Below are 25,279 nucleotides of genomic sequence, written 5' to 3'. Positions count from 1 at the left end.
GGTCAAATACATCATCCGAAAGAGTTTGACCTCCGAGGCCAAATCGGTCAAGAGATAGTGGAGATATGATCTAAAAGGTATATGATGCAGGACAGTTCTACATCTGTAGACCTTGCAAAGGTATAAATTTAACATTTTATTGTTTTCTCAAGACAAAATTTAAAATTTTTACATTTTTTAACGGTGGCAAAGTGGCTCATATAACGATCTAAAAGGTAGTGGGTGTTTTTTTCAGGTTGAAATGCATTTTTTTTTCCCTTTAGGCTTTACTTCAATTACAACCTGTTTATACATAATTGTTCATGGTGCATGTTTTATTATTATATTATATATTATTATTCTGTATGATATCTGGTACAATGTAGAAGTAACTTGATATGTTGTGTTTTTGTTTCACCGTAATGAAACTATTAATATTCAATTTATTGAGCTTGTTATTGCTTACTGAAAATGGATTATTGCATTTAGATTTGAAATCTATCACACAGATAACAGGATGGCATGACTAAGTAATTAAAGAATACTGCTTCACAAGTGTTTCTTTTGTGAAGGAAACATTGTGGGTTTCAGACATGGCCTTCAAGTAAAGTGCACCCAGTTATAACACCATTGCTTATGCCATGTGTCTTTCTTCCTCCCCCTACTTTTTACATTGGACTTGCCCAATGAGGAACCCTCCACTGTGTGTCTTTAGTGGCCTCTTTGTATTGTGGTTATCTGATCACTGTGCAAGGTCTACAGATGTAGAACTGTCCTGCATTATTATATCAGATTTTTTTAACGAGTAATGGTGAACCTAAATAAGAGCAAGTCATACACCATTAAGGAAAAATTAACAATTACTGAACAATTAAAAAGAGGGGTTTTAAAAGCACAAATTCAAAGAGAGTTGAGTATTTTGGATGTATAACAGAAGGAAGGCTACATTCATTTTCAGACAAGTTAGACAAAACTCCAAGACTGAAAAGGAAGAAGACAAGTCTATTCAAGAATGAGACAGAGGATAACTGTTTATACACGTGGTTTGTTCAGAATTGTAGCTGAAGTTCACCAGTGTCAGAACCTGCTTTGAAGATGTAAGCTCAGAAATATTTCACGACCTAAGAAGGTAAATTTTGTGCCACTGATAGATGGATGGCTTTGGCACTGGCAAAAATGTCATGATATAGGGGAAATAACAATAGATGGCAAGTCAAAATCATGTGATATTATAAATGCTCTACAGTTTCTTAAGATATTTCAATCTGTCATTGAAAGGGAAGGTTACTATGATAAGCAGATGTACAACTACAATAATCTGCTTTGTTTTATAATAGGATGCTACCTACCAAATCTTTAGACCTGAAATCAGTTTCAAACAAAGCAGGCTTGAAATTAAATAAGGACAGAGTCATGTTTTTGTTTTGTTCAAACCAAACGGAATAAATAAGCTACCACTTTGTATATCAGGAAAGGTAAGAGTCTTCACACCTGTAAAACTAAAAAACTTCCTATAGAATTCATAAGCAGCTCAAATGCCTGGATGAGAGTAAACATATTTTTGACATGGTTGTACGAGTTTTGTTCCATCAGTGCACTAGAATTTGAAAAAAACAACAACCTGGAACTGAAGGCATTGCTGCTTTTAGATAGATGTACGACTCACCCACCTTCTGTCACCCTCATGTCCAAAGATGGAAAGATAAAGATTCTGTATCTCCTAAAAAATACCACAGCCCTAATCTAGCCCCTTGATTAAGGAATCATTCATGCTTTTAAAGTAAGCTACAGATGGGAATTACTGTTAAATTTGTTGTGTACAAAAAAAATGCTGTTTTTGAATTTCTAAAACAGCTAACTTTGAAGGAAGTGGCATACAAAGTTGGTCTTACAAGAAAATTTAATTCAAAGGATACCATACAAAATTGCTGGGGAAAATGTTTTTCATGAACAAAACAGAAGGTGATTCAAGAACAGAATAATAAAAGGTGGAAAATAGGCCTACTGCAATGGCAAAAACATTGTCATCTTTGGGCAGCAAGAATTCACGGAGAATGTGATCAAACAATGGGTTGATACTGAAAAATCAACCGATGAAAACATTGTTGAAAGTGCCATCAAGAAGAAAGGGTACAAAGAAAGTGACCAAAAATTGGAGGGTCAAGATGAGGATCCTGCCAATCTGCCTAGTGCTAGAGGAAGCACTAAGCAGCTTAGAAACTATGATGACGTGAATACACACACAACAGGAAATTGAGCCAGTGAAACAATTGCTGTTAGCATCTCTGAAAAAATTATTTTGCAGAAAAACTTTTCTGGTAAAAAACAAAAAATTACCAACTTTTTTTTTTGGAAGAAATGGTTCAAGTAGACAAATTCCATGTACTGACTTTATATTGATGTCAATACATACTTTTTTGTATTTTATTGTTTGTAAAAATTAAAGAAAATTTTAGAAATTCAAAAAAAAAGTTCTATGTACTGGATAATACAACCACTTCCTTAGTTATGCCAAGTGAAGTCTTACAACGTGGGCCACAGCACCTTCCCTAATATAACCAGGGAGCACTGTAAGAGGTGTGGAGTTACAAACATCACAAATACACAATGATGAAAAAAGTAAATTTATGGTTTATTAACACAAAAGAATAGATTAAAGTTATGCAAATAAGAAATGGAACAATGTAAAAAAAACAACAGTAAATTTACAATTGATATGGGTGCTGTGACAGTGGCAGACAGCATTAGTAGCTTTGCCATAACTCAAAAAAGCAAACAGACAAATGTAACATTTCCATAGTTAAAAGATTAAGCAAATTTAGTGTAATGAGAACCAAATCCATAATCCCCGTGTCACAAGACAACCCCTCAACCACCAGGCCATGCTGGTCCTAAGCTTTTAAATTTTAACACTTATAACAAACACAAAGGGCAATATTTTGATGAATTTGATAGTTGGAATAATCAAAAATAGTAATAATCACAAACCCTAATTTCAATTCATTGATTATCTCATGAGTACTGAACAAATTAAGGCTGAAGAAACATTTCGATTAATGAACAGTTTTATAATAAAAAACAGTAATAATTGAAAATACTAGTTTTGACTGATTATATTTGTGACACTGCTTTAATCACAATTTTGATTACTAAATAAGAAATTATCAAAGACAGTAATAATCATCCAACCAATAGTATAGTACTGTATGATAACCCCTAAATTTGATATCAAGCAAAATGCATTCAGATCTATCAAGTTTGTTTCAGAAGTACTTGACATGTCGAAACATTGCTAGAAAAAGTACTCGTGATGAAAAATTAGCATAAAGATCCAGAAACTAATACTTTCAAATAGTTGGCTATTCTTCTTCTGAAGTAAAAAAAAAACAGTAAAGGTATGTGGGGGGAATAAGTATGGATAAAAGTAAACATCCTGTGAGCATGAAATGTTTGCTAAAGTAGCCTCAACATCTTGGCTGCTTAATGCCACACCCTTCTTCAATCTGGATTGGTCAGTTTTTACAGCCAACTTAAGGAAAGTGTACATCATCACTACAATTGTACAATTACAGGGCCTTTCGTGTTATACTAATACTAAAATGTGCATGTAATACGTACAATATGTTCTTTGTTGTTAAATTTGGACTTATAAATCTGTTTCTTAGTCACAGTGGTGATGAAACCAATTAAGAGATTTTGGGATACCATGTCAGAATAACTGGTATTAAATAAAGATACAAAACCCTATAACCCAAAGCAGTTTAGTATCTTTGTGTTAAAGTGATATCTAAAGTCAGGACAAAAAACAGACTTTCCTAAAAACTTATCATAAACTTCTTTCTGTCAGTAACCACATGGACCCTATATTCATACCTCCACTACAGTACCAGACTGATTAAAACAATTAATGTATAACAGCCATGGCTATCTGGCTGAACAAAGTTGTTACATTATTTGCCTGTTGTCTGTGAAGCACAAAAACATATTTTACACAACAAAAAACATGATTTACAAAATGAACCATAAAGCTAGATCAGGGTACAATGTGTAATACCACAGTTTCTTATACGAACGTTTCAGACCAATACAAGATCTTTTTGGTTTAATTTGAGATTTAGGCAAGTTTCAATTTATTGTATATATATATAAATAAAAATAATATTATCATTCTTTGCAACACCATAAAGGTCACAGTTCAATTTGAGAAACCCCAATTCAATATATATATATATAAAACAGAACGGAAATTCAATTCAATTAAAGTATCTTCACACATGTTCAAACAAGTAAATATGCAACAGATCTTTGCATCTTCCATAAACATAATAATGTCACAAATGTTACTATTTGCACTCAAAATTGTTTGTCAAGCAACTAATATACAATATTTAAATACTGTGCCAAACCCACACAAACTCCCAAAATATGAACCCACTTTTAAAGACTGTCATAAGTTGTTCGTATTACCAACATCATCAGCCAGGTCAATTAGACAAATTTCAAAGATGATGTAACTACTATGTTAAAGCAATATTACAATATTGTAAGTACCTTTAATATTTATATTTACTTTCACACAAGTAACTCCGATGTATCACTACTCATTAAAGTTGGAAACATTTTATTGTTTGCATCCACATGTGAAACTTGTTTCTGTTTGGTTAAAGAGCAATTAATCAATATAGCTATTGTTTTGGAAGGTCTTATTTACTATTGGTACATATGATAAAGGATTTCCTAGACATCCTTTTTTGTTGCTGGTCATACAGATGCAAGAAAACAAACTTTGTTGTACAGCTTTGAGCTTAATCTTTAATAATAGCCTACCTCGGAGGTTCTCAGAATGTGGTTTCAACTATCTCAATGACTAGATAAAACAACATTGTTGTTTACAACCACTATAAATGGGAGTGTACTCTAACAGTAAGTCAAGATCTTGTATTTTCATTCTATGCATTTTGAATTCCTTGGCCCAAACCATTGTAAATACAGGGTTTCTTTGGCTTGTGTTGACTATTAACTTGTAAATCATATTGCTTATCTTTACTAACTCTGTGTTCAAAAGTTTGTTTACTAGTCAGAAATTTATACTTCTAAAACATTTGAAGGTTCATCAAGTAACATTCAAATTAAGCTATTTTATGATCAGTGTTTGTCAATGAAATCAGCCTTAAAATTTACATTGTAGTTCAAAGTTTTAATTCCTTTATTTTAAAAGAAACCTCAAAGAAAAATTCGTAAAAGTTTTGTTATATTCCTTTGTGATCTGTAAGGTCAAAATGTCAAATTTGTGTTCTTGTTTTAGGATCAGTTCTGGACTCACAATGACCTTCTACATATAGAAAGAATCCAGGTTAATTGATGTGTTTACACATTCTTCTGTCAAGTTCCATAGGGTACGTTCGGAGAAAGGTGAAATATATTTCTCTAAACACTTGACAAATGCCATGCCCACTTTCTACTATTGAGTTGCGACTTCTTAGTCAATTATACTTATTTGAGCTTGATGATTTTAACCAATAGAAATATCACTGTTTGAAGTACGTTCTCTTAATTGTTATTTTAAAATTGGTGCGAAGAATTATACAGAGAACTAGTCAAACTGCTCTTAGCATTGTTGCTGCTCTCTCTTCACCACCTTAGCATTATTTTTCAACAATACATTAGTTAGATATACAGTTACATTGTATTTAGGTTTTAGTTTTATATTTTACGTTACATGATACTTATGTATTATAATGCATATTTGAAAGGTTTAATAATTTTTTTTTTTTATATATAAGCAAATGCCTGCTCGGTTCCTAAGAGATATGTAATACACAAATGCCACCACGTTCTGCCGAGGGATGAAGTTTCTTTGCACACTAAACGGTAATATTGGTCGAGGATACCCATTGTCGTGTGTTGCAATAAATAACAGAGCTAAAGGACAGGAAAGAACAATAAGTTGTATGTGAAAATGAAAAGACATGCAAAAAAAGATGTTTCAAGATTGTTTACCAAATATTAAAAGGTACGTTCATATTTCCTAGGTCTTAATTTTATACATTTCATTGTTATGTACTATAGACCATATGGTAAAAGTTAACGATAAAAGCTACAGTTAGTAATATCACAGAGAACGTGAAAGAAAATATGTAAATATTTAAATTAAATTTAAAAAAAAACTTTTAATATTCACTTTGGAGGTTCTAGGGGTTGTGCAAATAAAATTTTAAACCTATGAGATGAAAAAAGTATTTTCTATACTCGTTTTTTTGGTTACACAAGAAGCTACATGGGTACACTCCCATAAAAGAGTTAACAGAAACTATATGAATATTAACAACACATTAAATGTCACTAGCATGGAAATTTTTTTTATATTCTGGTTTGTTTAATATCTTTATCAAAACACATTCTTTAAATAAAAATAAATAAAACACCACCAAAATATCATACATAGCAACTTCTTCACTATACTGGAGCAGTCCATTATGGTGAAATACACATGGTTACACTTTACTATTGCACCGCTACAGTAAATTATACCTTGTACCTAGTGCACAAGACCTATGAGAAGTGTTGTAGTATACAAATTATGAAACGTAAAATATTTACATTAACACTAATAACTTTAATGTTGAAAAAAAGAGCACCTGTATAACTATCTCCCTGCCCCACCCCACTCCTCAAGGCATATGTTTAACTAATCAATGTTCAAAGAATGTGATATTGACACCCTCTTGTAGATTTTTTGTTATAGTTGAAGCCATATTTATTTTGTAATTAAACTGATAATGTGTGTATTTATTTTTAATTATTCAACAATTCTATGTTAAAAAGAACATGATCGTTAACCTGCATGTAATAGCAACTATTAAATACCTGTGTTTAACTATAGTTGGATGTAGTTCCTTTAACACTTTCATTCAAAGTTTAATTAAACACTATTATTAATATACATGTCAATAAACTTGGGATCAGAATAAAATTAATAATTCAAAGTTTTACATTAACATTCTTAATTTCAGAAGAAAGTATCAAAAAAATATTTTTAATTTCACTTATATTGTCACGAGATTTCTGTATCCACTCAATTCTCCCTTTTAGTTTGTATAACTTCAGTATAGCTTATACAATATGTGATTACAAGCTATTAATAATGACAAGGTCAAATGTACAATTTTAACATTCCAACCCTCTGAAAAAGCCCCACCCACCCATCTTTAATACAGCAGTTTTCAAAACTACATGTTATTATTTGATGCAGGTGTATAACCAAAAAAAAAACTTTTTTTTGTATTTCAAGTTTGCAGCTATCCTTTTCAATTCAGAGGCAACAGATGTTAGCTTGAAAGTGATTGATGTGTGTGTAAGCGGAGTTGTTGCTCAAAGCAATGACAATACTTTTACCCTATTTATAGCTTAATTTGAAAGTCGTTTATAGTTGTTTGGGAACATTCTGTTCCAGCGACTGATACTTTTTTGTGTTCTAAAATGCATATATTTGAAAGGTACATTAGTTTTTTTGGCACAAAGAACTTCAAGGAAACATGTTTAACTAAAAATCTGAGTGCACAGTTTAATACTGCACAGGACGTTGGTGTAAGAGAATCCACTTACATATTTCCACTATGATGTTTTAACTTTCACAGAAGAATAAGCTGCTTATGTGGTACAAGCCAGGCAACACTTAAATTGCTGTGAAAAAGTGCACAGCTGAAACTGTGATTAGCATTTAGTGAAGAGTAGCATGAAACAATGTATCCGTAGAGGAAAAAAAGGTAATATTTGTTGTTTTTTTCATGTGTACCTTGATTACTCAGCTACTGTTGGTGTTACGGTTTAGCAACTAGTCCAATTTCATAACCATTGGCTCATTAAATGATTACATTCAACCGATCTATTATTATCACAAGATTTGATTAGAAAACAGTGTTAATTGGAAAATATTTCAATTAGTTGATTACTTTTGTGAGTAGCAACACTAATAGATTAAACTGAACAACCTGGATTTAATGGAAAATAATAGAGAAATTATAATGGAAAAAATTTTAATTACTTAAATAATAATTAATAATGAATAATTACTGAATAATCTAAAACAGTTTCTGTAATCAGTAATACTAAGTTCAATAACTTGTTTTCTTGACAGTAATTGATTTAATCAATTTCAATTAATCAATCATTTTATGTGCCGCTACTCTTTATGATCACATTTAACCTATCCCAATGGGCATCCTTTACTGCACATCATGAGGTTTTAGTGACTTACATTCAAAATGTTATTAAATTACTTTTTGTTTAAGTTACATCAATTAGTATAGCATAAAATCTTAGCTATATAATTTATATTTTAAGTTTTTAATTTTATAAGGCAATATTTATAAAAATCCTGAATTTCCCCTAGTATGACACACATTCTCCTCTTCCCTATTTTATCCACCACCCCTCCAATAAGTATGAAATGAAACATAAATTACTCACTAAAAAAATCGTCACTGCACAGAGAAACCATAATTTTTATAGCCTTCACTTTTGTTTGGTTACAGAGCTATTAGATAGAAAATCAGACTCCTCTTGCTACACCCACCTGTCACATCCTCTCTTTCAGGATTTGTTAATAGTTCTCTCTTGTATTTAAATATATATTATCTGTAACCAATAGAAAGCCAAGGTTTTCATCTATCAAATGACATATCATTGTTATCTAAACGTAAAATTGTCAATTTCACTGTTAGTACAAGCTTTGTTCACATGGGAAAGACAATGACTACGTTGGATGAATTTGTAATGTTTCTTTTTGCATAGACAACCAAAAAAATTGAGAGTTTGGGGAAACTGTCTTTTTTGCATGTTATTAGCCTATGTTCTTTGGTGCATTATTCAAATAAATAAAAATTATTTAGTGCATTACTAAATAATTAGTATAAAAAGTAGGGTTAAGTGTCATCAACAATCAACAGCAAGAAAAAAGATTAGAGTAAGTACTTTATTTCTTGTTTTTTTATGTTATTCTTTATTATTATTATAAAAGTAACTAAAATGTAAAAACAGGGATTTCTTTAGGTTAGATTAGGTAAAAATAATAATAATATAACAAAAATGTTTCATGAAGCACGCACTGCGCAGCTCCATGTTCCCCAAGTGATTTACAAGTTATAATGGCGTGAATGATAGTTAGACATAGTTAAAAGGGCAATAAAATTTAATTATAAATAGATGTTCACTGTTACGAGTTTAAAGCTAGTTAGGATAAACAAATGTAGTTTCATGTTACAATTTGAAATCATACTAGAAAGAAAAAGTACTGGTGGTTACAAAGTCGGTCAAATTGACCAATGTCGTATAGTTAGGGTAAAGAAAATAACAGATAAAATAGAGTTTCACTGAAAACAAACATTTGAAATGCATGTAGGAGGTTTTAGAGATTACACAAATGAAATCTGAGATGAAGTATTTTTAATCTTAACATGAAAATCACTTTGCACACGAACTATTCAAAACAAATACTTGATGTATTCACAGACAGATCTTTTTTTAGTTTATTTAAAATTTTTCACAAAAAATATGTTAAAGAGTTGTATGTTTACTGAAAGACTGACAAATACATACTATATTAAAAGTTTGTGGTATCAAATCTATAAAGACTATACGAGTACAAAGAGGTCACATGGTCAGTCAAGTCAACTGAGCCTGTTCTGACAGTTAATCACCCAGTTCTGGTTAGGAAAGGAAAAAAAAAGTTAAAATACCAAATTTACCTTCAAAACTTTTGCTATTCATATTAGAGGTTATTAATTTTTATCCGACATACCTGTATTTTTTCGTTAAAAGCTAACAAATTTTGCAAAGATACACTCACTATATTCAGTTATAGTATCTATAGTTTTATGGTGGTTACAAAACCAGTTAACTTGCATCCTCTTGTATGCACAGTGTTCTTGCAAGGCAAGCTTACTGTATCTAGCTTACAAGTATCACATGTAGCATCAGATGTGTACATAAACAACGTACAATATTAAATTTTACTTACAATATACAAATGTGTTTACTGTTCTACCTAACATTTTTAAATGTAAATGTTATATTTCACTCAGATGGATTACTTGTAAAATAAAAATACTCAATTGGATAGATATCAGACTTGTAGTTTTGGTGATGTCATCAATAAGTTATGCAAATCAGTACTTACCTAGGGTTGCCAGATTTTGGTGATAACAAACCGGGAAATAAACCCTTATTTCCCCAACTAGGTAGACAAGGAGCACTATAAGCTCCTCAAACAGGTTTTATGTCAGAGCCCAAGTTGAAAGCAAATACTATGCCTTTTAAGCATAAATGGTATACAAACTGTAGTTTGGTAATGTTATGAAATAACATTTTCTCTGTTTTATACTTTTAAAAAATCACAATTATTCACAACTATTTTGATAAAATGATTCAGAGACAACAGACAGACACACACACACAGAACTTGATGCTATAGAAATTTATTTTTATAATACCGTTGTGCTAGAGTCTACATTAAATGGACTGCATGATGTGTTGAGACTGTATTCAGTTTTTTTCTGTTAAAAGAGATGATTAAGTTTTCAACTATTAATCAAATTAGCAACGTACAACTGGTATCATTAGAAAATTTTGGCAGACTTAAAAAATGAATAATACAAATAAACTACTATTATCTAACATGCGACATGAATCACGTAAGTAAACAATGCAAAAATTATTTCTGTAAATCCTAAACGTAAGTTTTAATTTCACAAATACTCAAATTTGAAAAAAATGTGAAAGAAAAACCTGCTTAGCTATATAATGTACTTTAAAATGGTAAGTTTCAAACAGAAGCTTGAAAATAATCAAATTGGCTCAGTGCATAATAGGTCCCTACAAAGCTTTAAGGTTCAATTCGTTAGCTGGGCTCCGATTCGATATTTTAAAATCTACATCACTTCCAGTAAACTTTAGAATTTAGCTTTTAATACATTGTATATACTGGAACCTACTTTCTTGTATGAACACTTTTGTTCCATTCTTCTTCTAGACGTTTAAGTACATTGTATCTTTTGTTTTTAGAAAGATCTACTTTTATACTCAGTACTAATTGTGCATAAAAGCACTCTACATAAATAAAGAAACCATTTTCTATTTGAATTAAAATTTAATTCAGCCTATACACCTTATAATCTATATATACACAGCAGATTCGATTATATTCCATTAAAACAAATTTTGTGAATCACTCGATTCTATTACATGTAAATGTTTGAACTTAAATTGAAGATCTAGAAAACAGGTGCACGATAGTCTACAGTTCTTTAAATTACAGCCACACCTAGCAATAGAACAATGCAAGAGACCTGATGTCAGTTTGTGAAGGTCTAGATAAAGAACGTATTAGTAGTGATCATGACCTGAAAAGTCAAGGTGTAACCTACATAATGCTTTATTTTTACCATCTTTGTTACGGCAGAAGCATGGCCTCCCATTAAATATGATGATGAGGAACCCACTTAAAAAAGAAAACATTATTTCCCAGTCAAGCTTTCTCCAAATGTTTAGCTTACCATCAGTGAATAGTTCTACAGATTTTAAAAATATTGCGTGTCCACATGTAGCCTGTTTGATATTTATGGTTGTGACCACTTAGGTCCAAATCTATTTCTATGTCTAATCTACTAAACTACATTTCAACCATGTAGCCACATTTGGATGAAAGAGGAAAGCCATCAGACAAAATTAGCCATCATAATGTTGGTTTTTGTTATTAACATTGTATTTGACGAGAAAAAGAGAAAGAAAAGCAATAAATGGATACAATTTCTAGACGATGGATTTCTGTGGCATAACAATTTTGATGGCTGTGACAAAATAACATTTAATTTGTGCCCTTTTACACTATTGTCAGTGTTTGTTATGTTTTAATCGTGCTAAAATTAAGAATATTTAGTATACAGTCCAAGTTTACTAATAACACAATACTGGAAATACTAATGTTGACAGGGCAACATTTATTCAAAATCTATAAATAAAATGTACTCCTGATCACGAAGTTTAATTTAATTCATTAATGAAGTTTCAGTTATATCAAAATAATTAGGCAGTGGTAATTGACACTAGCACTATTCTGTCGTCACTATGTCATGACTGGTCTACGAGTATAACAACATCTGAATATTTGTTTGCACGTAAGCAAATAACTTTTTTGTCACAAAAGTGAACAATCTATACATTTGAGAACACAAGCAAACACTATACAAGAAATTCAAAACAGGGCTCAAGTCTGCATTACAGCTCAAACAAGGGCTTATAACCAACTGTCAAGTCTACTTATAGAAATTAGAAATACATGTCTAAAAAAAACTACTTCATAAACATGTGGGTATCACTTTTACCTTTTACCCAGCATATAGGTTTCACAATTCAAAATATTTACACATTATGAACTGCTGTTAGCATTTAAAGCGGAATATTACTGACAACTAACATTACACCCATTGGCAAACCCAAACACAAAAGAAGAAGTAACTTAATTGCAAACATCATTTAAATGACCACTTTGAAATAGCCAAGAATATTTATAGTTTGTGAAACAAACAGTCGTTAATGGAGGTAATTTCCTTTTACTTTTATTTAACAAAATTGTTTCTAATCTAAGTAACATTAGGCTTAACGTGTTAATTTCTTTATGAAGAACGAACCAAATGTGACACTGGCAACACTATCAACTTTGTAGTTCTTCTCACAACTAGAAATCGACCTCAAACAAACAGTACGTTACAGCATAAGTTACTACTACTAGTACTACAGTATCACATATAATTAGTACACAGTGAGAACTGCCACTACCAGTCTCTGTGACAGTGCCACACCATTATTATAATGATTAACTTTCATTACAAATTTTAAAATTTGCGTTACTTTTTACTTCAAGCTGCACTTGGAAATAATATTAAATGAAAAATTGAAATTGCAGGTCTAGACAGTGTTAACTTTTTTGTTTAATGAAAAAGTTCACGACTAACTTCTACTCTAGTTCTACATTACCTAGACTCGTAAGGTAGTGTTAAAACTGAATTATTGTGCGATTTAGGCTTAACAACACTAAGAGCCTACTCAGTCCCTATACAACCATACCACGAGGCCACTAAGGCGTCAACTTGATTCCACCGTCCTCAAATCGTGACAAAGAAAGCAACTGCGCAGTCCGCCATCATACATACAGTCGAAAGTTTTTACGATTCTTACCTCACAAGAAGGGCGATGCTTTCAGCAAACTCAAACCCATCAAAAATAAATATATTCCAATCCAAGATATCTACTCTAAACCTGGTGTATCTGTATTACTTTGAGAGATCTTCAGAGAAATTAAAACATTATTTCGATGATAATACATAAGCATACATCAACAATGATCTCTCCCCTCTTTCTGTCTCAAAATGGCCGACTCGGGAGTAAACGCAGTTTCGTAGAACGCATGCGTTTAACTTAACTCGTTTTTGATTAGTTGATTGAGGTCACATGTGGGAAAAATGGCCTCTTCCAGAAAGAAGGTTGTCAACGAGATCAAAGACAAAGCTAATGCATTTCTAGCAAGTCGGAAAAATTGTAATTTTTTGATAGAATTACACAGCACATTAATGGTATATTATTCTTATTTCTATAATTGTTATTTAAAACTCTTAAATGATATACTAATTCTTAGGTTAAGTTGCTTAATAATTTTGAATGTCATTATTAGTATTACTGAGTGATTACTCAACCTTAGTCGAGTCTTAACTAACAACAATATTAATGTAATTTTACAAGTTAAACTAAGTTGCTTATTGTCATTCATCGATTTTTCAGCCGCTTTGTTCAAACAAGAAGAAACCACATAAAATTTTAATGTTTGTGTCTAACGCTGTCTGTGACTTTTTAGCGCCATAACTTTATAAAAATCAGTTGAAAAAACCGTAACTGTTTTCATTTCTATTTCTAAGTCTAACTACCTTTAGCCTACTCATATCGTTTTTCCATAATGGGTCCCTTTTCATTATTCATGAATCACTACTTTCTCTCTAGACGTTCTTCAAATCTTATATTTATCAGCAAACAGAAGTCTGGTGTTAATTTGTGGAAAATTACTTCATCTAATGAAAAGTTTTATTCTTGTAAAACTTGCTACTTCTAATGATCTCACCTGTATTCTTCCTTTCATGTTTCATTGTTTTTTTCCATGCTAATAGCTCTAGTCTAAACCAGTTGTCTGTATAGACAGTGTTGTATTGGTCTCTTTATTTTAACTGATAAAATTAAAACAACCTTCTGTTCATGCTGTTTATCTGATTACTTCTCATAAAAGTTTTATTAAAACTGATATTATTACTAACTTTATTAAAATTGTGGTCAACTCTGATCATATAAAATAGAATGTTTCTGACAACAAGGCCTGTTTTTTGGATATTTTTACTTTATAACTGAAAGATTTTGCAATAAAGATTCTAAAACCTAATATGTCTAGTACACTTCAACCTCCATTATAGTGGTTTCCAAACATTTTTCACCGATGACACAATAACCTACTTACTTTGATTTGCACAACACCCCTGCTGCCTCATGCAATATTTTTTTGTATTGTTTCTTATATTAATTATTATTTGTTCGGTGAAACTCTAAAACCCCTAGCAACTTCCCACGACACACAGTTTAAAAACCACTGGTCTGTTAAGTTCATTTTCCTCCCCTAGAATACGTCGTAAACCCCAAATTCATATCTAGTAAAACTGCTGTATTGAATTATGTCAAGTCACATTTTCTTGGTAAACAGACTTTCACATAACCTTCTTATTCAACCATGAACTGCTAGTCTTCAGAACAAACATCAGATTCTGATCAACAATCCAAACTCTTCCTATCTCATATCACTACATCCAAATTTCTATCCCTATTGCTTGTACTTTTGATCAATAAAAACTACTATTAAATACCACAGAAAAACATCCATACAATTTCTGATGGATTTGCTATGACCTCAAACGTCTTTCCGTAATTCCAAACTCCTGCAAATCTTCAACCAACTGTAACAGAGCTCCTTTTTAAGGTAACCAAAATCTCCACTCATTCTGAACTGGTTCCTAACATTTTTCGAAAATGATTTATTTCTTACAAACAATATAAATCATCACTTCTTCGGCTGCCTTTAGATTTAATTGGCCTTTAACATTGAATATCGTTTCAACTGTCTGCTTTAACATAACATGCAAACATCAAGACCTACACACCCACCCTTGAGAAAAGTAGAAATTTAAACCCACCCCTTTATTTTTCAGGAAATAATTGATTCCACTCTCAAACTCCTGTAAAGTGCTGTTCTACACTACTGCCATATGCAACTCATGCCACAAGTCAGTCACCTTGTTATAAAGTTGTCTTAACCAGGTGTTACAGGAAGTGAATTGCTGTTCTTTACACGCCTAAAATTTTTAGCCACAATAGAAAAATAAAACTGTAGTTAACTTATTTTATAACAATATCTTAACTGGAGCTTAGCTTGTCTTTTCTAAGTTTTGTGTCCTGTTAGATTAAAAAAAAAACACTGAATTCCAGTTTCTCAAAAGATGTGTTAAGAAATCTAAAGAAGGAAGCTTCTTTTTTTTAAACTCTGATTGATATGATGTGAAAACACCATGTATATATATACACATTTTGACTGTTTACCTCATTTGTATGTGGCATCCAATGAAAATTATAGTCTTTTTTTTTGTAAAAGTTGTGCTTCAATCAAATACTTGAAAAAAGGCTTTAGAATTTTGAAAGTAAAGACAAAAATCAAGAGTGACTGACAATTTCTAGGTATGAATGCTGAAGAGAAATTTGTTTTTATATAGCATTATCTACAGAATATCGCACAAAAAACGGGAAGCCTACATCCTATTGATTCTCTGCATAAAATTAATTGAAAGATCGTAATGTATCTCTATAAAGTAACCAACCCTTCCATCTCTGGAATCATCCTAATATCATTTCTCTGAACCTTTTCCAATAAATTCAATATTGCTTCTCAGATAGGTAGATTAAAGCTGTATGCAGTATTTCAAGTTGATTCTAATTAGGGGTTTGTAAAAATGGAAAAGTACCTCCTTTGACTTGTATCATGTGATTTTAAGTACACCCTTATATTCCATTAGCTACTGCAAGCAACAGAGTACTTCTTCAGTGGCTGGAATTATCTATCACTATGCCAAGATCATTTTCTTCAATCACACTTATGTGTTTGGTCACATCTGTATTTTCTGTAATACCACAACATCTTCAGAACTCAATACGGATAGAAAAAAGTTTAATATCATCACAAACTTTGATAATTATACTCCTATCAATATTATTAATGTATGGGTACCAGCTGTTAGCTGGGAGTTAACCTGCAATGGACTGGCATATCCCGTCGAAGGGGATGGGTCACCATTCTACTCGTGCCACTTCAAAACTGGAGCTCAAAAGCACTGGCACTATATGCCTTGCAAAAGTCCAAGCACGGCACCCCCCGAGACACTTCACTATTAGCAAGGGATCCATTGTGATTGAATAATTTTAACGATCTTTTCTTTCTCTCATCCAACTACCATACAATCCAATTAACTATGTGATTTATTCCTAATAATCCATTTTTCTTAGATAATATCTTATGTCACCTTATCACTTTTTAACCATCCATGTCGTTGAAAAATTTGTTTAAAATTAATGCGTTTTATTGTCTCACTTACTGAATGAAGATTAAACTTTCTGAGCACCTAAACGAACAGTTCCATGTCAGTCGTTTCATACAAGTTATAGTGGTAAACTTATTTAGTTACATAATCATATTGTATTCTACATTTGGTTTTTGTTACTTGTGTAATTTGAGTAAATTGTAGACTTGTTTGAAAAATTAATTAATGAATGTTGCAAAGTTTATTATATATGAAAGATGACCTATCTAACTTTTTAATATATAAATCTGTTCCTTTTTTAGAATTGATTTTGGTCGATAGCCTAAGCACATAGCAAAAACCTAGGCTTAGTATTTTTTGTTTTTATATATAAGCTTTCCAAACCAAGACAATGAATTATTGTATCTTATTACCAAGACATGCGAAGTGTTACAAGCTCACATTGTACGTGAAATTAATCATGCATAATGAAATCTTAAAAATTATGATACAAGTTTAATATTTTAATATCTTTAAATGAAATATCAAAGTTTTAACTCATGTCTTTGATTATGTAATGTGTTTTTTTTTGTTTGTTTTCAGTCACAAGAATTTTCACACAGTTTCAAAATAACTTCAAGGTTAACCCATTAACTGCAGCAGGAGCAGCTCAGTTGTCGTTTTCTGACTCACAGATAAAACTGAGTTGCCATCAATCACAATAAAACGGTAATTTTCGTCATTCGCACGGAGTTATAGTTATATATGTGCGACTGACAGATATTTCCGTCATCTGCAGTTAATGGGTTAATAACAAATTATTAGTGGAACTTGAAAACGTGTACAATTTCAAGTTATTCTTTATAAAGTAATTAAAATTAATTCATGGTTAACTACATTTTTTAACAAATATATTTTCCAACATTAATCTTATTAATTCATGAATTTTCCACAGCCTCATCAGACTATGCATTGTGTATTTCAACATTAATCTTTGGAGTTGGTCACAACTTGATATATTAGCAGAAGATAAGAAAAAGCAAAGTAATAAAAAAAACGATCCATTTAGTCACACTGCAACCATTTAAAGAGTGAAAACTAAACATCAGTCCACCTACATGTGAAGTAATTTAAACCATCAACATACAATACATGAATTAGTAAGCTGTTACACCAATTAACCATTTTGAAATAAATCTGTTGAAGGATAAAACTTGTTTTTGTGCATTCAAAGTTTGTACTTTACTATCTCGAATATCCGTATTTCTAAGGCAAGCATTTTTTGGAGAAGGTTATTCAGTCAAACAAAGTTGCTCTTCAAACAATCAACTATAAGCTTATCAAATTGGCTAACTGTAGATTATCACACTAATATAATTGTAACAAAGTTTTTCAAGCAAATGGCACACATTTCATTATGTAAACCATTCTATCAGTATTTAACTTGGAGAAGTGTAGTTGCTTAAGCTGGACTTAAACATTAAGCACACTCAAAATGAAAAAAGGTAATTCAACTTATTAAGATGATCAGAGGCATCACTAGGTGCTTAAAAGATTTAGGGTTTGGGCCCATAGGCATGGGGAGTTTCGGCATTTCAATATGATATCGATCACGGTTTTCTATTCTGATTTTTCAAGACGCCAACTGTGGATTTGGTTCACCGTCAAGTAGAGTTGGGGCATGTGCCAGTGCCTCGTAAAGCCTCCGAAGATAATCTCTCTATACTCCTTAATGGCACACCAAAATAACCACTAAATATTAAGGTATTGTTTATAATATCCAATAATCTATAAAAAAAATTAACACTAGAACACACATTTAAATTAATAAGTGCATAGTTTTCATGTATTTTGACTTCCATCCAACTAATATCACAAAATAACTGAATTGTGGATGAAAAACACTTGGAGGAACACAATATGTTAAATATTGTAATTGTGCAACTTTTTCATATTGCGCCTTCTCAACCAGGTCGTGTGGACTGGACATCTATTTATTGTTTGTCTTGTTTATCTGTGTGTGTGCAGGGTTGTTAGAGGCACGTCTAAGAAGTATTATGAATGCTACTTGTGTATTCTGAATACATACAATATATCAGCATGCAGATGATTGATTTGTGGCTTGCAATCATTACAAGTGAACTACGAGAATTTGAAAGGCAATTTACATTTTTTAGCCCATGGCAAAAATTTTTATGGTCTCAGCAATAAAATAGGGTCTGTCAGGACTATGGACACATATGATCAAATCATAAATGTCCCAAGGACTTCCAAACATTCAATTTTCACCATCCAAAGGCAATTCTGGATGTATAACATGGATGTCCACTAACAGAAGCTCTATAGCAGTAAATTTACAGTGTATTGATAGACATACTAATTACTAGTCAAAATAGGTAATTACCTGTATTCAAAACACTGGTTAAGCCTCGTTTTGTCTCCTTATCAAAGAAAAGATATTGGCTTTATGGAATGCATTTACGGGAGGAATAATACTTTGTAGGATTATTCTGAGGATGGAAGGGTTGTTTTATTAAGATAGGGGTAAGAGCTGATCTTGTGGAAGTTTACAAGATTATTCAGGAGCTCAAAAGAATAAAAGCCTCCAGTTTCTTTATGCTTTTTATCGAAGAGAACAGGACAAAATTTGAAAAAGATGGGCTAAGATTCAGTTATGACAGTTTTATTTTTCTAAAACAGCTTATGGAAAGATTTGCTATCAGCAGTACTGGAAGCAAGCATCTTACAAAAGTTTAAGAAAGGAATCAGTCAGTTCCTAAACCTCTGCAGTATAGGTTTAAAAGTATTATTTATACTTTTCTTATCTTCATGGGTGAGTGTGAAAGGACATCATTGAAGAACCAATCAATTTGATTATGGGATTCGTATGAATCTCTTCGGCTTTTCCAACAAATTTTTCTAAACTCTGACTTTTGGTTGTAGCGCATGTGAAAACATGGAAAAAAAAAATCAAATACCATAAATATTTCAGTGAATGCCACTAATTACTGCAGAGGGCCCCTCTGTGGTATTTTACCCAGTTAGTTTTAGTAAATAATTTACACTGAGTGTTGTACCAGGCAAATATGGAAAGTTAATCAATACAATACAATTCTTGTTGGAGTGAAAATATCAACAACATTATATCTGCTGTATCCAGTGCCGACAAGATATTTTGCCCAAAACCTGGGCTCTTCAGGTTGCCTGTGATGTCACAGATGTAGTAGTGATTCAGATACTGTTTATATTAGCAAACTGCTTGACAACAACTGCTATGGTTTGACCTCGATTAAATTGGTAAAGTGTAACTTTTTATCAATTTTACATCACATTTAAGGACAACAAGGGATCTTTTAGTCCAACAAGACGGTCCCATTCGCTAAACTAACCTTTAAAAATAAAACACTTTCAAAGCCAGCACTTTCCTTAAATTTACTGAATCTTCCACATCTGATGCCAATCCAAAGGTTAACCACCCTGTTAGAAAAATAAAACTGTCTTAGCTGGATAAGAATCTTATCCTGGCAAAATTTTTATTTCTGTCCTCTTGTCGTATCTTTTAATTCTTTTTATTTATGTATATATATATCAAGAGAAAACCATTACAGAGATGTTAACTTGTCCTTGTATGACAACCTTTCCATCACAGGTGTCATCTTAGTAGCCCTCCTTTGAACTCTTTCCAACGATTTAATGTCCTTCTTATGGTAAAGAGCCCGAGAGTGTGAGGCCTAATGAGTGACCAATACAATGAAATTATACACTGTTTAGACTTGTCTTCAATTTTTATGTAAGTACCACTAACAGCATGCAGCATGATCAATCAAAGTTCTTTTCTTCCATAACACTGTTGAGGCTATTCCACTAAAATTATAATTATCCTAACCTAACATATAATCTAAGTCCTTTTGTAAAACAGCAGCATCCTCATCTAGCCAGCAGAACCCAAGACCTTAATATAATCAGCACATTTAAGCAATTTATTGACCATTCCTTCACCTGTCATTGATCTAAATCCAAGTGAGCAAAGGTCCTAATTATTGAGCCATGAGGTACCCCACTCATGACATTAATCTAGTTTGAGGGAACTCCTCCTATGACAACGTTCTACCTTCATCCATCCAGACACTTTTCTATTCAATGAGCCAACTTATCCACTCCTACTCTCACTTATAAAGATAAATTTTAAACAAGTCTTTTATGAGGGACCTAATTGTATGTTTTCTGAGAATCCAGATACACCAAAAACACATCTCTGCTCTTATCTGCAAAGCAAGAGTTTCCTCTCATAAAACCATGTTAACTATCCACCACAGATGTAAGACTAATAGGTCTATAATTACCTGGACAATTTTTATTACCTCCCTTGAAAAGAAAAGTAACCTTAGCCATCATTCAATCTTCTGGTACCAGTCCACTATTCAAGGACTTACAAAAAAATAGTAACAAGTGGCTCACATACTCAATCCTTAACCTCCTTCAAAACCTTTGGAGAAATATTATCTGGTCTAGGAGCTTTATTATTCTTTAAACTTAATAAAAACTGAAGAAAAAGAAATGGTGATCCAGCCACGAAATAATCATCAGAAATGAGTCTTATCACCTCTCAAAGGGCCCTATGCCCATTCTAACATGCTCAACCTCAATGTATCTAAATAAAACTTTACTGTTAATTTTTGCATTTTCAGCCAACCTTTTTTTGTTATGTACCCTTTTCAATTGCCCAATATTCCGTTTGACTAACTCTCTTGATCTTCTGTAATCTTCTTTGACTGCCATCACAGCAGCATCTTAAATGTATAATGCTTTTTCTTTAATTTTAACCTTTATACTTTGTGAGTCAACCTGTGACTTGCAAACATCCCTTTTTTTCTGTAAGGAACGTGTCTATCTTGAATATTTAAAAATTTCCACATTTCATTGGTAACTCCAGTTGGCCAGTTTACAATAGATAATTCTTGTTTCATCCCTTCAAAATGTGCTTTTCTGAGATTTGTAATAAAAATCTATGCCACAAAACATCAAACCTAATTGAGCAATGATCACTTGCACCCACATGCTCTCCACTCTCTCAACCATTTCTCCATTGGTAGTTAACAATAAATCTAAACATCATTGTTCCTAGTTGGTTCCCTGACCAGTTGATGTGGCACTTTGGGGTCGCATGATTGGAGTAATCTACTGAGACAGTAGTGAAAGAGCTAAATATGCCTACTTTAATTGTCTATGAAAAATCTTTAACATTGAAAATATAATTGTTAACCTTGAACTTTGACCTTGAATAAAAATTGAACCAGTTTCGATTTCTTTCTGTTCTTTTTTTTTGCAAAGGTAATCTCAGTTAAGTAGAACATATATTGAAGAGTTGATGAGTGGCCAATGACATATAATAACGATAAGCTGAAATACCCGTCAACTGGCGGGGAATGTTTAACTTATTTAATAAAATGTAAGTTTAACAGCAATCATATATTTCAAAGTAATAAGTTGAACATGAACTTTATTTTAAAATTATAACAAAGCTTCTCCATAAACAATGTTTGCAGTTTGCTTTCCATCTACCTACAAATAAAGATTTTGAACACCTTACATCTCATCGACCATGAAAAAAACTTGGTTGTTTGAGAAACAATCCAGCAACTTTCATATTTTGACCTTGAATCTCTTTAGAATATTCAAAATTGTCTGAAGCATCAACCTGCCAAGATTGTTTGAGATTGACTCAATAAGCTGGGAGTAATTAACCAACAGGCTTTACAAAAAAAAAAAAAAGTTAAGTTCAATTGTGACTGCTCTAAGACATTCCCCATAGTTCATAGTGTTTGCATACAAATTTTGGTTAAGATTGGCCCTATAGACTCGGAGGAAGTAGGGTTGAAATGAACACACATTTCGTCTTGATATATATATAGATATGAATAATTAATGGTACTATGATTGGTCCACATGGCTGGCTGAGCATATATTGTAGTTATTAATATCAATATTGTTACTTTATTGTTATTCATTTTAATTGTTCAGGTTGACTGGCATTATATTAAGTCAAAATTAAGGGAATTATTTCAACTCTTTCTTTTTTTCTTAGGCCCGGCATGGCCAGGTGGTTAGAGCACTAGACTCGTAATCTGAGGGTTGCGAGCTCTAATCCCCATCACACCAAACATACTCACCTTTTTGGCCATGGAGGCATTATAATATGACGGTCAAACGCACTATTCGTTGGTAAAAGAGTTGGCGGTAGGTGGTGATGACTAGCTGCCTTCCTTCTAGTCTTACACTGCTAAATTAGGGATGGCTGGTGCAGATAGCCCTCATGTAGCTTTGCACGAAATTAAAAAAAAAAAAATTCCTTTTTTTTTTTTTTTTGTTACATTGGGTCTAATTTGTAGTTAAATTGATCCTGACAAAATTATTAGTTTTACTGATAAATACATGTATGTTTTACTAGTGATGTTTAATTATATACTATAGCCAGTGCTTTTCATTTGTATCAGTCAGACTTCTTTATATGACTATATCGCACAAACATGGTGTATGTGATGTTTAACAATGTACATTTATTTTCAGACTTTGGTAGCTGTGGACAATTAAGTTAGTGAGAATAAAGGAAAAATGTGCTAATTCAATTCAGTGCCATATAGAACAAGGAGCCCTAAACTCTAATGGTTCGCATCCCATTGGTGTGTTATAAGAGCAAGGTTTCCAACTCATTCGTCGAGTGTGAAACTGGATCTATTCTCACACATTAGTAAAAAATCTCATGTTTTGACTACTATCTTAATGATATATTTTTTAGAATTAACAGCTTTCTATAATGGATTGTAGTTGGTTAACTGACTTCATCCAGGAAATGCACCGTTTTGTTTCCTTAAATATAAAATTTTCTGGAAAGGGGTGGCATCGATTAATCTCATAAAATAATTGATTAAATAGAATTACAATTAAATTGTTTAATATGACATGGAAATGTTCAAATAATCAAAATTAGTGTTTCTGCTACTTACTACTTTCGATTATTACAACTATCCAGATCTCTTGAGAATAAATAAGTAATGGGCCCAAAGATTACTTAATTATTAAATCTCACTAATTGCTCAGAGTTCCCGATGAGAGGTGAATTCCCCAAAAACTGGTATAACTCGGTGACATTTGATAAATTGAATGACAGATTGGGCTTCACATTTATTTATTTTGTTTAGTATTTTAACATTATATCAGCTGAAGAATTCACAAGAATAAATTAGTAGCATCAGTATCAGTATAAAACACATTTCAAAACATCATACTTGTGTATATATATATATATATAGTAGTGATCTTGTAGGGCAGTGTTATAGGCTTAGCTTAGTGATCTTGTAGGGCAGTGTTATAGGCTTAGCGCACATTTGACATATGGCAGAAAATCAGTAAATTATAAATGTAGACATCATTTTATAAAATTCAATTTTTGATAAGTAACCATGTAAAAATGCTGATTTAAATGAATACGTGTAGCTTAAGCTACTGAGTGTGATGTAACGTGAGCAAAACAACAGATGATGAAATACTTTTTCAGTCCATCCAATAGAGGCTCGTGGTTGTTTGAACAGTACCATACATTGCCATATTAATTTTGTTTCTGCTTGAAATGCACAAAATTTATTATACAAAGAGGTGAGTGGTAAGATGGCTCATTTTACAGAAGTCGAAAGAGGTCAGAGTTGCAGTTTGTTTTGGTTGCAATAAAAAAAGGGAGGCCGCGAATTCGAGCTGGTGATTAGTAGAATTTGATAAATAATTCATCTGACTCATTAATTTATTACCTTCACCTAATCAATGTCAGACTTGGATAGTTAGAATAATCAAAAGTAGTAATAATCACATTTTTATGACATTAATTGCAATATTGGTTAATCAGTTGTTATACCTGACACTAATTCATACTCATGGTTAATCGAGCTAATTGCCTAGCTCTTTGGTATACCACTATTTGTCTTATTTAACTTACCCACTTTTACATGTAGAAATTATTAATATCTAAAGTAAAAATGTAATTCTAGTCAACATATAAAATAAATCTTTGGTAATTCTACAATAACAAAATTTGAGGACAAAAGGGGCCTGTTGGTCAATCCATTTTGTCCCATCCACTACTCAAAACTTTAAAAATGACAACTCAAAGACATTTAAATAGTTATCAAGTCTTCACTTAATTAAAGTTACTGCAATAACCACAACTGAATGCAACTCATGCCAGAGGCAAACTAATCTATTATAAAAACCAAAACTCTCTCAACTGGAGATGACTCCTATCTTGCCAAAATTTATATTTGTGTCACCTAGTCCTGCAATTCTCACCATTAAGTAAGGAAGAATATTTTATGCATCAATTCTCTTAACAATCTTAAATATTTCAATCAAATTCTTTTTTTGAACAATTTCAGAGATACTTGTTCTCGTAATACAAACTTTTCATCCTAATAGCCTTCGTCTGAACCTTTTCCAACAATTCAGTGTTCTTTTTAAGATAAGAAGTCCAAAACTGAACACAATACATGAAATGTAGCCCAACCAATGAAATTATTATGTGGTTAAACTAAAATCCTATTTGTTCTACAACTACCAATAGCATAGTGCTTGGATGACTTAAAAAACTGATCAAACAG

The 25,279-nt window shown here is 32.0% G+C and overlaps 2 protein-coding genes across 2 annotated transcripts in view; one reads left to right on the top strand and one right to left on the bottom strand.

Annotated features, from left to right (window-relative positions):
• The window catches only part of LOC106467099 (helicase domino-like), a 94,605-nt gene extending 81,169 nt beyond the window's left edge, over positions 1-13,436 (bottom strand). Inside the window, exon 1 of the mRNA XM_022395218.1 lies at positions 13,213-13,436. The gene's annotated coding sequence lies outside the window, so the exon portion shown is untranslated. The remainder of the gene's footprint in view (positions 1-13,212) is intronic.
• Positions 13,437-13,466: 30 nt separating this feature from the next.
• LOC106467098 (nucleolar complex protein 4 homolog) overlaps positions 13,467-25,279 on the top strand; it is a 36,442-nt gene continuing 24,629 nt past the window's right edge. Inside the window, exon 1 of the mRNA XM_013927418.2 lies at positions 13,467-13,607. Within this exon, the coding sequence (XP_013782872.1) occupies positions 13,497-13,607 (111 nt within the window). The 5' untranslated portion in view covers positions 13,467-13,496. The remainder of the gene's footprint in view (positions 13,608-25,279) is intronic.

The sequence above is a fragment of the Limulus polyphemus genome, unplaced genomic scaffold, assembly GCF_000517525.1.
Source record: "Limulus polyphemus unplaced genomic scaffold, Limulus_polyphemus-2.1.2 Scaffold2488, whole genome shotgun sequence".
Taxonomy (NCBI): Eukaryota; Metazoa; Arthropoda; class Merostomata; order Xiphosura; family Limulidae; genus Limulus; species Limulus polyphemus.
Note: the sequence above shows the minus strand (reverse complement) of the source record. Positions and strands in the feature narration are given on the sequence as shown.